Source organism: Halichoerus grypus, chromosome 5 (assembly GCF_964656455.1).
Source record: "Halichoerus grypus chromosome 5, mHalGry1.hap1.1, whole genome shotgun sequence".
Lineage (NCBI taxonomy): Eukaryota > Metazoa > Chordata > Mammalia > Carnivora > Phocidae > Halichoerus > Halichoerus grypus.
The window spans coordinates 71,063,674-71,079,394 of record NC_135716.1 but is presented as its reverse complement, the minus strand read 5'-3'; the positions used below and the strand labels follow the sequence as shown (position 1 = coordinate 71,079,394).

Sequence of the window (15,721 nt, the reverse complement as noted above, 5' to 3'; positions counted from 1 at the left end):
AACTTTTGTCCCATCAGGAGCCTGAGGGAAAGCCCTCCAGCCAGATTCTTTACACGGATCTGGGCCGAAAGACGAAAGGTCAAATATGAGAGGGATTTTCCTTCCCAACAGTGCTCAGCCAAAGAAATGAGCCAGCAGGAAACTCTTCAGTGGAGAGGTGCATCGGGAATTAGATTCTAGGAATACAGAATTGTCCTCTGATCTTTGCCTTATCAAAATACATTGGAATCTTCCTATTTGCCTATTAGACTTCCAGAGAGGGGCCTTGCCTTCTTGGAACTATCTTCAGGTCAGATAGGTTTCCCCCAATGAGCAAGCGGATGATAACTGGATAGGGTGTTCCCAGACTTGATTAATGCCAGGTCAGATAATTGGATTGATAGGCATTTTTTTTAAGAATATGGCCATATATACACACACACACACATATATATATATATACACACACACATATATACTTACATATAAGTATATATATATAAAGTATTTTATATAAATATAATATATAAAAATGGGATTTTATATAAATATATAAAATTTTATATTTTGTATAAATTTATATTATATATATATGTAAAACCAGGCTTTAAAGATATCTTCATTAAAAGAACAGCTACCTGACTCAGTGCTTGTGGTAGGCTAAAGCCATTCAGATACAAGCCCTTACCTGGTGGGCTGGTTGTCCTTGTGTCTTCTCTGGGCCTCGCCTGGCTGAAGGTTGGAGGCAACGTTTCTCTCTCACCAGCTCACTCCTGAGACCTTTGCAGGTCTCAGGGAATACCTTTAGCAGAGCTTCTTTTTATCTATTAGTTCTTCCTCTTTCTTTCAAGAAACCAAAAAGAGGAACAGTGCCTTGTCTTAGGTTGGGTTTCCTAGGAAACAGCCCCCAGGAACAGAGCTCTGTGGGCAAGAAAATGGTTGGGGAGTGCTGGGGGTGGGGGGAATCAACACCTGCAGAGGATGAGGGAAGGAAGGTGGGCAGAGGGAGGACTGCGGCACAGTCACCCAAAAGGCTGCCGCTCGTCCTGACTATGTGGGAGCTGTGGGGCTGGGATGGTCCTTCAGCATCGTCCTGGCTTGAGGCAACTATGTGTGCCAGCCACTGGATGGGTGTGGCCCCTGGAGAAGGGGCCTGAACTTGGGCAAGGCAGCTTTCTTGGGCTGAGAGCAATTCCCAGAAAGGACCTCGGCTGACAGTCCAGTAGCTCACACTCTCCGCAGCTAGAGAATGAGTGCCTCCATGGTGAGGCGAGAGATCCAGGTAGCATGCCATGGCATCTGCATGGTGCATCCTTCCCTTGAGACTGTTTCCTTTTGACGTATTTGCTTAGTTCTGAGATTAGAGTTCCTCTGGGTAGGGTGTATATATATTTTATATATATAATACACTTATAAATAGTATATTATATAGTGTATATGTATGTATATACCCATCCTATATCTATGTTTATTGCTATATTACATGATATCTCTCTCCCTCCCTCCCTCTCTCTCTCTCTCTATATATATATATAACCTAGATATAACTTAATCTAAATATATATATATATATACATATATACATATATATAACCTGGTGTGCCATGCTGGTATGCTCAGGACTTTATGAGTCTTTCTGGGTGTACAGAGGCAGATAAAGGCTGGAGAGGGGAAGTGCTTCGAGAATGAGCTTTTAAAAAATGTGTCTAATTTAAAAATTTTTAAAAATTTATTTGAGAGAGAAAGTGAGAGAGAGTGAGAGAGAGAAAGAGGGAGAGAGCACAAGCAGGGGGAGCAGCAGAGGGAGAAGCAGTCTCCCCGCTGAGCAGGAAACCCGATGCAGGGCTCCATCCCAGGACCCCAGGATCATGACCTGAGCCGAAGGCAGACACTTAACCAACTGAACCACCCAGGTACCCCAAAATGTGTCTGGTTTAAACTCTGCTGCCAGGTCTGGGTGTGGCCTTAAGGACCACAGAACTCTGAGCCTCCGGCTGCCTGAGTATTTGTGGCCATAGGATGACAAAAAAAGCATTTTTCATCTAAGAGTAGTTTGTGACCACTCTGTGGAGCTTGGACAGGGAAATGCGTTCTTAGACCAGAGAAACACACTCCGCGCTGAGGAGTCTTGGCTCTGAGGCATTGGCCACGGAGGACTGCCAAGTTCTAGAGGGCTGTGGTGTTGTTCTGGGAGGTAAAAACGGGCAGTCTGCAAACTGCTCCAACATTGGCTATATCCTGCTATTGAGTGACACATTTCCAAATATAGTCTACACATGCAGCGCCTTCCGTCTGGGTAGTGCTTGCTATCAAGCCCTGAGATGTTGGAATTCTTTCAACCTGATCTTCTGGACGAGGAAACAGAGGCTCTATGGGGCACACTGACTGGCCCAAGGTGTGTGTGGCTTAGAGGCAGGATGCTCATGTGTACCAGTGTTCTCAACATGGCCCTGCTTACTTCATTGTTCCACCATAATTGTTAGAAGTACCTCCCTTTTGTTCATGCAAGTTTCTTAATTCAGATGACAGGTCATCTGGCTTTTGAGTCCAGCTCACTTGACACCAAGTCTCATGGGCTTAGGAAGTTATAGCTTGTCAAATTCATGGGGCCTATACAATCTGGAGCAGCCCCTTCTGCACTGAGCAGTGTCCTTGGCTCTGCCGGTGGTCTTCCATCTTCTTCCACGACACGGCCGCTACTCCATTTCTCAGTAAGAATTTTTTCTCAAACACATAGGATCACAAAAATCAGACCCCAAAGGAGCAGTGATGTCAGGCAGAGAGATGTAACTTTTTACTAGGTTGATGATGCCCTCTCGCATTCTTTTTCAAACTCAGGACCTTTGGGCCTGTGCTGATTTTTATAACTGAGCTAGACTGTCTCTGTACTTCAGGTTCTGAAAGTTATCTTCAACCCTGTGCCCAATGAGATACTTGGTATTTTCCCAGGAAATGGCACCTTGAATACAGCTCCCAGTGAGAAGGACCCATATTACATTTCCGGTACAAAGCTGTTGCCACTCTTCTGATGGTGGCTCAGGTGTGAGGCTTGCATTTGGAGAGTGTCTGAATAGTGAGAAATGCGTTAGCATCAGCTGTGGCCTGCACTGGGCTGCCCCAGGGAAAGATAGATCATAACACTACAAGCCAGAGATAAACATCTCAAAAATTCCCCACCCTCACATAACCCCAAGTATTATCAAACCTCTTTGATTTGATAGTTATAAGACCAATAATGGAGAATGCCTTCAGAAAAAGAAATTCTGTAATATTAGTTTAATATAACTCATATTTTGAAACAACTAACTGATTGGCTCAACATCCAGAAATCTATTCATAGTAAGAATTTTGACACCTTCCCTTAGACATCATCTAAAAGAGATTAGGCTCGTTTTTGCAGTAAGCATCGATTTCTGTTTTTATTAAAGATGGCATTCCCCCATCTCCCATTAATGGTATAAACAAGACACTTTCTGGTTAGAATTTAGTTTGAAATAATTTCAGCAGTCTTCAAGTGACATTAATTAAAAAAAAATCTTAAAATCATGCTTTTCGATAGTTTCTTCATTACAAGGTTGACGGAGAAAAAGAGATTTATTTTTCTAAGTGATTTTTACATACTGGAGTGAGAAAGACAAAGAGAGAGAAATTGGTGTCTCTTTTGTGTGTGTGAGAGCAACAAAGTCTCTTTTGAGCATTCACTTTTTATTAACAACATTAAATTAGAGAATTAGAAAGCTCCCAATTTAAAAACTAACCAATACACCAAAAGTAAAAGGCACAAGCCAGGAAGACCTTCCCCAAATGCAGGCTAGGAACTCTCTTGGCTGAGGGTCAGGAATGAACAGAAATGTCACTCTTCCATAAAAACAATTGATATCATTTGGGTTTCCAAGTAACATTTTCCTATAGTGCTGTAGAAGACAGAATTGTCAAATAGATGACTCACTTAAGAATCAAAAGCATTGAAAAAGGAAGAAAGGAAGAAAGAAAGAAAAGAAAGAAAGAAAAAGAAGAAAGAAAGAGGGGGAGGGAGGGAAGAAGGAAGGAAGGAAGCAAAGAAGGAAGGAAGGAAGGAAGGAAGGAAGGAAAGAAAAAAAAATCAATTAGCTGTTGCTCTTCATCCACTGAATTACTCATTGGGCAGAGACTGAATAGCCTCAGGTTAAGGTTGAAGTAGAAACAGAAAAGTATCTCTGGGAGATTTCTTATTGGAATTACTCAGGCCTGTGACCATGTGAAATATTTCAGTCACCGCTCAATCCAGTTGTTACCATATTCTGTGTTCAGTGATTCATTCAGGACTTTCTCCCCCACTCCCTCTTCTTCCTCCCCCTTCCCCCACTATCTTTCCTGGCTTCCAGAAAATGTGAGTACTCTTCATTCTGATGTGGCCTTTGGTTGCATCCAGTATCATGAGGCCATTTTGAAAAGAGACATTTTGATAGGCCTTAAAATCAAACTGTAAAGCCTCTCATTCCTAACAAATTACTAGATAATGTCTCAGATGGACCCTATCACCTTATGCATGTATGTCACTTCATTCTGCCACCATCCTGTTCTCTGGCCTCATCCTTGGCTTTGGGTAAGACTCAGGAATGGGGAATGTCTAGAGGGCACCTTGGTTGGTATCAAAGATTTGACTTTACACTCACTTGTGTTGATATGACTGCTTCAGATTATCTTTCTTAAAATGCTAGAGTCAAAGCACAACTTTTTTGGAGATAGAAAATAATAATCTGGAAAATTTCCTATCATTTTCTTCTTCAGTCCAGCCACAATATATAAGAGGAGGAAAATGCAATATTGTAATGAAATAAACAGAGAGAAAAAAGGAAGCTCTGATTACTAAAGCCATATTTAGATGCTTGCCCAAAGATTTGAGGACTCTCTCTTTATTGTTAATGACATTACTGTCAACAGCACATGTGTATACTGTCTGAAGCTTGCTTGTTCTGAAGACCTGGGCAGATCTGCTCAACGCCCCCTTCCCATGTCCTGTGGAAATCTAAAGCTCCTTCCATGTTTCTGAGGATTCTTGGGCAGTGGAGGGAAGGGTGGGGTGCACACCCCAGGCATGCCTCAGACTGCAGGCTCCTACATCTGCTGCATATGGGGAGATTTTTGATTATCTTGTCGCTTTATTCAAGTTGTCACTCTTTCCCATTGTGTCGACCCAGATGTGGGACCCAGCTCCTTTCTATGATAGCCACAAAAATTATGCTTATGAATTCCTGTGTGTATAGAAGGTTTTCGTGAAATTGTGGGGGGGACATTCGTGGGGGTAGGGAATTGGGGGAGAGCAAAGTGTTTAATCTTGAAATGCAGGTTATTTTAGACTTAATGTTTCTGGATTTAAATGTCCTTAAATTACTGAGTATTGGGATTAAAAAGGAGAAAATTCAAATTTTGCAGTATTTAAAATATAAGGCAGAAGTAGCTAATAATATAGTGTTATTAATTAATAATAATTATTACATAAGAATATAATCTTGTTCCTTTCTCTCTGCCAGTAGACAGCTGCTCTCATTAACTATTATTCCCATGCCTGGTTTTATACTTCTTTTACTTATATATGTGACCATAATCAGTATAGTTTACTGTATGACATGTTTTTAACTGTACATAATTGATATCAAACTGTAAGTGACATTCTTTAACTTGCTTTTCTTTTATTCAGCATCGATGCATGTAGTGCCGGCTCATTCCTTCGTAGCTGTATAGTATTTCGTTATATGAATAGTCCGCAATTTATCCATTTTCTTACTAGTAAACGTTTAGCTTGTTTTCAGTCATAGCTATCACATGCGATGCCGTGTGAGAGTTTCCTTAGGGGACATACCTAAAAGTCACCACTGGCCACTTCATCTCTCCCAGAGCCCCTAGGCTCATGTTACTTGCTTCAATATTTCTTCCTTTTTAATTCCTCACCCTCACTCCTTTTTGTGTAAAATATTCTCAGTCACTCGAAATTATCTGCATTCTGTTTTTTGGTTGAGCAATTCAGTTCTTTTTAGCCTCTGCACCTAAATTCAGTTCTTGGTTCATTTTTGCCATTCCATCATGGCATCCTTCTGGACAAACTCAACCAAACAAACCCCTCTTTTAAGAGGACCTGGACTCTTTAGAAGGTGATCATGATTGTAAAAGGAATTTGATTTCTTCATTGGTTTTGGGAAAAGACTACCATGGGATGGTGATTTGCTCTATCTCTTGGTCTAGGGAATCATCATGTGCTCGTGAGATTTTGTCTTTGAAGGCATGACTCCTTTTCGTCTTTCCTCTTTGCTCTTCCTTCTTCTTCCTTCCTACTGTGCTGAATGAGGCAATAAGGCCGAGGATGAATGCCTGCACGCAGGATGATGGGCAAGATGGCCTTGTTGAGCATTGCACAGCCCAGGTTGAGGGGCGCCTAGATTTCTTGTTGTGCAAGACTGTTTAAGAGATTTAATCAGATAATTTAGATAGATCTTAGTTAAGTGTGTTTTCCTTATCAGAAGTTCATTCTTTAAGTCAGTGTTAATCCTAAGCATTGGTAGCGGAGAATCTCGAAGTCTTCGAAGGTGATGGCAAGATTGACTTGACGTCCCATTGAATGACGAGTTTGTGGACACCTGCATCAAATCTTGAAAGAGCCATAGAAATACAGACACGAGAGCACCGCTCAGACTGACTAAATAGGTCACCTGGCGGTGGAACCGGGGAATCTACTTCAATACCCTAAGATTTGAGAAATACAGATTTAATTTATGGTTCCTCTATATGACCTTTAGATTCATGCAGGTAGACATGTAGTCTACAACTATAGGCTGCCAGTGAGAGTGGCTTCATGTCCATCACATTGGGTGTGGATGGTTATGCTTATATCTAAATGGGTTAAAAAAACAATTAAGAGCTACTTGTAAACCTAGTGGTCAAGAAAACCAGGACTGGATGCTGACGTGTTCTGGCTTGATCCTATAAAACATCGATATTTGGTGCCTTTAAAGTCTCTGAAGGAATGGGAAGCCTTGAGGGTTTCTGAAAAACAGAGGAGAAATAATAAGAGGAAGGAATATTTTCATATCCATGGTCATTGAGCCCACAGGCACACATGATCCCTCTGAGAAAAACAGAAATATCCCCAAAGAGGTAAGGGAGATGGGGGGAGGGGAGAGAAGTTGGAGCTGGAAACCAAGTTGGTTAGTTTACACCAGCTATGTTATAAGAAATTAGTCTAGTTTTCATACCACTGTATAATTCTAGTTATGAGTCATTAGAGTAGATTATTATATATAATCTATATATACTAGAATGGATTATTATATATATAAAACCTACATATACCACAGTAGATTATATATAATAATCCATATATAGAGTAGTGTATATATACATATATAACCTATATATACTAGATTATTATATTTACAATCTATATATACTAGAGAAGATTATTATGTATATAATTCATATATATATTAGAGTAGATTATTTTATATACATAATCTATATATAGAATAGATTATATTTATATAATCTGTATATACCAGAGTAGATTATTATATATATAAATCTATAATACTTTTAAGACAAGAATTTAAGCAAAGTGTCTGCTATTATTTCAGGATTAAAATGGCAGATTGAGGGGCGCCTGGGTGGCTCAGTCAGTTAAGTGTCTGCCTTCGGCTTGGGTCATGATCTCAAGGTCCTGGGATCGAGTCCTGAGTCGGGCTCCCTGCTCGGCAGGGAGTCTGCTTCTCCCTCTCCCTCTGTCCCTCTCTCTGCTCATGCTCTCTCTCTGTCTCTCAAATAAATAAATAAAATCTTTAAAGAAAAAATGAAATAAAATAAAATGGCAGATGGATATATATTTATATATAATATATCATATATCACATATCATGCATTACATATTACATTATATATATATTTCCACCTGCCATTTTATTTTTTTATCTTATTTTAAAGATTTATTTATTTATTTATTTATTTGAGAGAGAGAGAGAGAGAGAGAGAGAGAGTGCAAGTGCAGTGGGAAGGGGCAGAGGGAGAGGGAGAGAGAGAATCTCAAGCAGACTCTCTGCTGAGCATGGAGCCTGACGCAGGGCTCAATCTCAGGACCCTGAGATCATGACCTGAGCCAAAATCAAGAGTCACACGCTTACCTGACTGAGCCACCCAGATGCCTGCCTCCACCTGCCATTTTAATCCTAAAGTAACAACAGACAATTTTTAAATTCTTGTCTGAGCCCAGGAACTGAACATAGGTAACATCCATCAAGCAGTTTACATCTTTCTGCGCAAGAACCCAAAGTGTGTTAACTTTTGAACTTGTGTATTTATAGGTCCTCTCTTTGAGTATGTATTCCGAAGAGGGTTTTTGTTTTGTTTTGTTTTGTTTTTTTTGGTATGGTGTGTGATCCACATGAAAATATTCTCCAGAATAATGCCATCGAGATACAACCAAGATAGAGAGCTGGCATCCCCGTGTTAAGCAGACATGTACAGTACCTGTGCTCCAGTGGAATGATCTCAAGTAACCTCTGGAAAAAAGCAAACATTCAATGGTTGTGAGACGAGATCACATTTGTAAATGCACTGTAACACCACTTTTAAAACAGTAAATTGCCTCTTGGAGGACTCCTCAACTCCATTCCAAAAGCTGTGCGGGGGAGGGCGGTGGGGCAGGAAAGTTGATGATTGAAGTCTGAGACGTCAGCCAAACTCCTTTACATCTACAAAAAACGGGGAAACAAACCTTGGGCAAATGCTAAAAATATGCTCATTTTGGTGAAATGAAGCTGTTTGAATAAATGAAACGAATAGTTTTTATCTAAACCATCTGTGGTGTGAAATGGGAAGTCATATAGAGAAGTCCTCAGAGACTTCTGATTGCTCTGCATTAGAGAGAAGGGGAGGAGAGAAAATGGAGTCGTTCTCCATTTATCTGAGAATTAACAAAGTGATCAGCAAAGTGACAACGCAGGCAATCTGGCTCCCCCAGCTGTCCATGTGCTGAAGGTGAATGTTCTGGGAACGCAAGGCCGGAATCGTTTTCAAGAAACTGATCGGTTATATAAAGTAGCAGATTCTTTCCCTGTAAGAAGAGAGAGAAGGGGGGAGAGAGAGAGAGAGAGAGAGAGAAGAAACCCCAATCTAGAGCTACCCCAGGGGACCTTAGAGTTGTAAAGGACTGTCACTTCTGTTATGTTGGTCTGCTGAAACCACATCTTGAAACCAGGTGTTAAAAGTGACCCAACTCAACAGCTAGAATGGTTTTGGAGATATGTGTATTTTGTAATACTACCCGGAAATTGCAGTTTCATTTAGATATAGCATTCTTCTTTTCTTCTTGTATGAAACTCTAACCAAGACCAGATTTAGGTTTCTGTGGGTCTACCTTGATAAAAAAACACAAACAAAACAAGATACAAAATACTCCCCAGAATTGGTTATGGCTTCTGGACGGATGAATTCTGGCCCGTTTCCTTAGGCTTGGGAAACTGGATAGAACTAGATCAAAGATAGACCCGACGATGAGTATTGGGACACACTACTTTCATACAGTACGATTTCTGCGTGTTTGAAACTCACACCAATAATGTGAAGTTTCTGGAAGGACTCTTATCCACTAACCACATGCCATGGGGCTAGCTTCCTTCCGTCCATTGTTCTCTTTGGTGCTTGTGTCATCACAGTGAGTCCTGAAAACGGTTTATTCCTTCCCCTCCTCTACTCAGTTTACTCCTGTGAATAATCAGAGAATTATAGGCCAGTGGGAGGCAGCCAGACCTATAAAGATCTGAAGAAAAGGCTTGCCAAATGTTCTCCTGCAAAACATGGTAAGAATCCACCAAAGCGATTCTCCCCACTCTACCCTGGCCTTTCTTGAATTCTATTAAAAATAATATTAATATATTTTTTTTGAATAGATGGTTGCCACTGTATGCTCTGAATTTAACTGAATTAGCAACAGGCGTGCTTTGACTTGAGTGATGGAGCTGCTCCTTTTGAGTAAGATCTACCACCCAATCAAGTTGAGAGGGTGCATTTCTACACAATCCGACCTTCGGCCTAATTTCTCAGAGTGGGCAGCCTCCTCCAGCCATAGCTTTTGCCCTAGAAAATGACCACATGAGTCTAGGGCTATTTTAGGATTTAGAACACTCCGTGACTTATGGTCACAGATTAATTTTTAAGTAAATTCTGCACTCTGGATTTTCCTTTGTCCATAGCCTGGGCATCGACAGGACCAGGAATGAAAGCTCTCAGCCGTGAGCCCCGCTCGTGGGGTTCAGTGGAGCTCAGTGAAACACATATCTTGCCGTTTGCTCTCAATAGCGAGTTACTTCATTTGTCTAATTGGTAGTGCTGAATTAGTATTACGTCTCATCTAGTTTTCACCCACCATCATGGTGTGTGGAAAGAATCAGGAACAGAATTCTTGGTTGCCTGTGGGGGAATGGCCTGCTGTCAGGGCTGAGCAGTAGGGCTCATTTGTCTATGCTTCGAATTCCACGGGGTTGTGATCCCAATCCGAACGTCAAGCATCAGCCTGCATCCATAGCCTGGACTTCCAAATAATAGTATTTGGAGGTTAGACATGGACAAACACCTGCTTTGAATGCCCATCCAGAAAGCTTGGCCCGTCGGCCAATCCCCTCCCCTCCCCGCTGCTGCACACAGAGTAACAGAAAGGGCCAGCGAGGGTTATGAGATGACACTGTCCTTTTGCATCTGCTCTGACAACTTATTCCAGGCTGATGCAACTCAAACAGGTTGAGATTAATGCTCGAAAAAGCAGTCCAGTTGGAAGACTGATGTGACTTTCCCCTTAACACTGGGGCCTTTATAGCTTCATGTTTTAATTCCATTGGAATGCCATTCTTTCCATTGCCTTTATGACCACACTTGGATTTGAAACTACTAGGTCTTACTCCAGGACCAAACTCCATCTGCCCTTTCTTTCACAGACTTCAAAACATCCAAACCTGTCTTATTCTACAGGTTTCCACTGAATCAAAATGCAAGGTGCATGATTTACCGAGTGACTTGTCCTCTTTCTGAGTGCTAGGAGAAACCTCAGTCCCTATGAGCAAGATGAATGGCCGCTCCTGAACTTGCCCTCAGCATCCCACCGGGGGCTCTCTTCCCAGTGCTACGGCCAATAGGGCAAGTGCTGGTCTGAGGACACAAAACAGTTTTGGAAATCTGATGGCTTCAAACCTTTGATCGCCACTTTCTAACTGTCTTTAAAACCTTTTGCCTTGTAACAGTTACAAACTGTGGTTTTGTTGTCTGTGTGAGGGGACTAACAGCACTACCACTCTCTATGTGGGGAATGTATTCATCTAGCACCCAAACCACCTACTGACTTCCGGCACCTCTTATCAGCTAAGCCATCGGCCACGAGCTGACATTTCAGCATTCAGAAGCTCCCCACCCCCACCTCAAAAAAAAAAAAAAAGTGACAGGAGGAGAAAAGGGCTAATTTGGCAATAGTTTGCTCTTGCTGTTTGGCCTGGAGAAAGATATTCAAAGTGGTAGAAGACTGTTTAGTAACAGTTGGCGAGCACCAGGGTGTGAGGCTGATTTTCAGATATGACAGGCACTTACAGGAATGCTGCCAGATACAGCTGTTTAAAAGCCTTAATAAACAGCAAGTCAATACTAATCTTTGCCAAATTAATCTTTTCCCTGACAGCCCATCAGAGCAATTATGCTTAGGCTTATTGTAAACACACAATTGTCAAACAGGGATGTTGCAGCCTTTAAAATACTGTAGTTTGGTTTGTAGTCTCTCTTTAGAAGGGTTTGTTTTTTCTTCTGTAGAATGATAAGTCTTTCCATTTTATTTTTCGGTCACTATTCCTTTTTTTTCTGGCCTCAGGTCCATGTGAATGAAATTTCATTTTCAAATGTCTTTGCTAGCAAGCTGTTAATACAATGTGAAATCCTGACAGTCGCAGGATTCGTGCTGGTGGGCTCCTTTAATGAGGCTCAACTGTGACCAGGGCAGAAATGTAACATGACATTGTCTTCTGTTGTCTCCAGGTCCCAGAACAAGAACTTCATCTTTACGTCTTACCTCGGCGGTGTAATCTGGTTCTGGGTACACACGACAAGATATTAACTAAGAAATGAGAAAGCGAAGTCTAAAGTCTCCGTATGCACATGTATTGCAAGGTATGTGTCTGTTGGTTCGGAGGTCTCCTTCCCTCCTGGCCTACCTCCCTTGTGACTGGTGACGTCAGGAGGCCCCCCCCGCCCCCCACCCCCGGCAGCCCTGTGCCCTTTCTCCAAGCAATAGTCTTGTGTACGGATTTGGAAACTTTTCTGTCAGGGAAGGCTTTTCCATGATGGCACCTGGTTCCAAATCTCCTTTTGGGAGTCTTAGAAGCTAGGACCATTTCTTCTTAGCCTGGCATAATTTAGGCAGAGTCCAGGAAGTATGATCTTTTATTTATTTCATCAAGTCATACTAGCACTTGGCAATCAGAAAAAAAATCAGCATACTGTTCATCGATGTTTTAATTTAGCATTCCATACACTTGTCTCCTGAAATTTCTCTCCTGCACTCAACACTCCTACTTGTCTAGCACTTTTTTTTCTCCTTTGCTTCTTGTTTTCTTGATGTGACTAGTGTGTATTCTATCTTTTACTTTTGCAACTAGAAACTCTTGTTCAGTAACATAGACCAAAAAAACAAAAGGCACAACTCATTTTGAAATTCTTTGTTATCTTTTTGTAAGCTTAGATTTCTTAATGGAAATTTTGCATTCTTCATCACTCCTAATGCTTGTCTGCAGTATCTAATTCCCTTCTATATTTAAAGAGCTTTTAAATCATCAAGTAAACATCACACAATTCCTGCTGAGGATAATCTGTGATGTTTCACTTATCTTTCTAAATATCATTGCATTTATCGTGCAGCTACTATGTGCTATGACACTCTGGAAGTTAAGAGATTATTCTATTTAAGGAAAACAAAGAGAAATTTGTACTGTGGGGTGACCGACTCATGAATTCCCCCATCAGGTGACTCAGTGCAATAGCATTTGGGGGTTAAACTTATCATGTGAATTCTGTATCTTGCCTTGCCACTATTTCAGTGCTCAGTCATCAGCAAAAGAGATGAATTTCTGTTTTTCTACTGTTACCTTAAAATGAGAGTTATGAATGAAATGAGAAAGTGACGCTCAAATCCCCTCTCAACAAATAAACATTAAGAAAACATCTGTGTGTAACAAAAACGTTAGGATGTTTATTTGGGATTTACTGGAATCTGGTAATTCAAAATATTCTTAATTTAATGTAGCTGTCTGTGACTGATTTGAAGTGAGGTACCTCGCAAACCGACAAAACTGATTACTTCTTTGAGTATTTCCCCCTAGGACTTTGTAAAGAACTTCTAATTCTAATTCTATGTGAAATTGTATCTAATGTTATAGCCCAAACCCCATCATCTCTGGTTCCGAAACACATTGGGTGGAACCATACGAAATTGCCGTTTTTTGTAGGTAAATGGGTCAAATATTGGCAATTTCCTATGACTCAGTCAATTTGCCTTTCAAACGAGTACGGCAACTCTTTTGCAAAAGGCAAGAAGAGGTCCATGGAAAAAGGAAACTGAGTGTTGATGTGTTTATTGTTTTTAATTTTGAATTTATGAATGAAAGAAAATGTCTTAGTGATGAATTCAAGCCAGGACACATTGTTCCCTGGAGGCCATGGTTGTCAGTGGACCACTCCTGCCCCATTTCCGATGGGCTCTGTTCCTTTAAGGCAACAGGTGAAAACAGTCACAGAGACCAACTTTCTCGTTCTTAGCTACATTCACTGATTTGATTATGGAAGTCATTACTTGACCAATTTCCCGTTGTCCACTCCTTCACATTTGATTGGGAATTGGGATTTTGCACTATTCTTTCTCGTGTATGTTACAGGCACAACCCTCCTCTAACCACTGGGACACTTTCTTTTTTTTCTTTTCTAATTGATTCTAAGTTTGACTTTGGTATGTTGGTAAAGATACTATATGTTCAGCATTATTGCTGAATTTCCCAGAATGACTTTTTCCGAGATCCGGGAATCCTGCGGAGTGCCACAGCGGGGAACTCAGTGTCCACCATCACTGTTCCTTCGAGTCACAAGCTCCAAGCTGCTGTGGCCCAGGCCGGATGCCGGCTTCCTCAAGCAACACCTCACAGTCCTAGAGCTCAGGTTGATGAGAGGGCTTCCAGAAAGAACATCTGTGGCTGTGGCGGGCATGAATCCCTACCGTGCCTCATCACTACTGCCATAAAATTCACTTGGGATTTGTCATCTGACTGGGTCTGTCCTTTAGAGACTGATGGACATCCAAATAGAATACGGTCACGCACGGTAATAATTTTTATTTACGATGTATTTTCTTTTATTTACATTTGTTTTTTTACCCTCCCCCCCCTTTTTTTTGGTATCGAGTTTTAACACTCTCTCTACCCTGGTTGCATACCTGCTCTAGAAAAGCTGTAAACAACATTCTACTTCCCTGTACAAACTGCCTGTCAAAGTCAAAGCTGGTCGTTCTCATCCCGGTAATTACCTCCTCAGTTTAGACTTAATGCAAGTGAAAATTTTACTTTATCATAATATAATAAATAAAAGACATTAGGTAATTAGTAGTGCTGGTATATTTCTAAAATACTAAACAGACAAACAATAAACTGTGAACTTAATCACATGAGTTCTTATACAGTTTCAAGACAGGAAAATTAGAGCTCTCAGCTACAGTCATTTTAATAATCACATTGGATCTGCATTATTTATTAGTTATTACATGCTCAAGTGATTCAAGGTTGTACAATGCCTAAAATCATTCCAAAGCAAGCATACCTTTTGTCTTTTTAATTCTGACTGGATTACACAATGCATTTATTTGTATTTAGTTAAATTGCTAAGTTTATTTCACACATTCCATGAAAGAGACATCAGCCATCCTCTTGATTTCCAACCAGACTAGCTTTCTTTATGCAATCCCCTGTAAGGGAGTAATGTGCTAGCTCTTTTTGATAAAAAGCTTTGCAAACCTTCAGCCAGATTCTCAATGCTTTTGGTTCCCTAGCAAATCTCTAATACCCTCAGAATTCTCTTGGAAGACTTCAGAATTCTGGAAAGAGAAGTGGCTTGTAGAGGCACAAAAGACAGCAAGAATCTCAATTTCTATCAATAGCTTTCAAATTTGGAATGCTTTCCTTTTTTTTTTTTCCTTTTGCTGTCTGGTTACTCACCTTTCATTTGGAGACATATTCTTGACAGTACGCTTTCCCATCCTACCCCACCTCTGCTTTAATTCCTAAATGTTTTCTGGATTTTGTGAAAAGCATGCAGCTTGAGGAATTTTAGTTGATTCGACTTCAATGGTTTTTTTTTTCTTTTTTTTTTTTGGAGGAGGGGAGTTTACAGGATTGACTAAAACCAGCTGAGAACCAAGAAGCAACACTTTTCAGATAGAGAACCCATCTGTTTAGTCCTGGAGCTTGTGTGACTTTTTAGGGCAATTCTCTGTTATATTGTACGAAGAAAGTTCTTAAGTATCAGTTTTTTGTTTGCATCCGCCAAAGAAATGTAGAAATAAAGGATTGGTTACTTTAATTTGCTGCTAAATGAAAAGTAGGTTTGGCTTTATTCATGTCACTGTAAAAACTAAATAATAAAGTATTCACACCAAGCGTGAATTTTTTTTTTTTTTGCCAGCAAAAGTTAAAACATCAAAGAA

General features: G+C 40.6%; 1 protein-coding gene across 3 annotated transcripts; it reads left to right on the top strand.

The window, feature by feature from the left end:
- Nucleotides 1-11,986: 11,986 nt before the first annotated feature.
- Nucleotides 11,987-15,674, top strand: LOC118522376 (uncharacterized). 3 transcript variants are annotated; one of them, XM_036071365.2, is made up of 3 exons: nucleotides 11,987-12,147; nucleotides 14,029-14,346; nucleotides 15,394-15,674. In XM_036071365.2, exons 1-3 carry the CDS (start codon nucleotides 12,130-12,132, stop codon nucleotides 15,412-15,414), a joined length of 357 nt encoding a protein of 118 aa, XP_035927258.1. In that variant the 5' UTR covers nucleotides 11,987-12,129; the 3' UTR covers nucleotides 15,415-15,674. The 3 variants fall into 3 exon arrangements, 1 of the variants encoding a protein (XP_035927258.1); XR_013447892.1 differs by having other exon boundaries at nucleotides 14,008-15,674; XR_013447891.1 differs by having other exon boundaries at nucleotides 13,969-15,674.
- Nucleotides 15,675-15,721: the final 47 nt, after the last annotated feature.

What these genes read in the sequence shown, in the direction of transcription:
- LOC118522376 (XM_036071365.2), top strand. An exon ending in ATAGAATACGGTCACGCACG is followed by an intron (nt 14,347 to 15,393) that starts GTAATAATTTTT and finishes TTTTTTTTGGAG; the next exon opens with GAGGGGAGTTTACAGGATTG.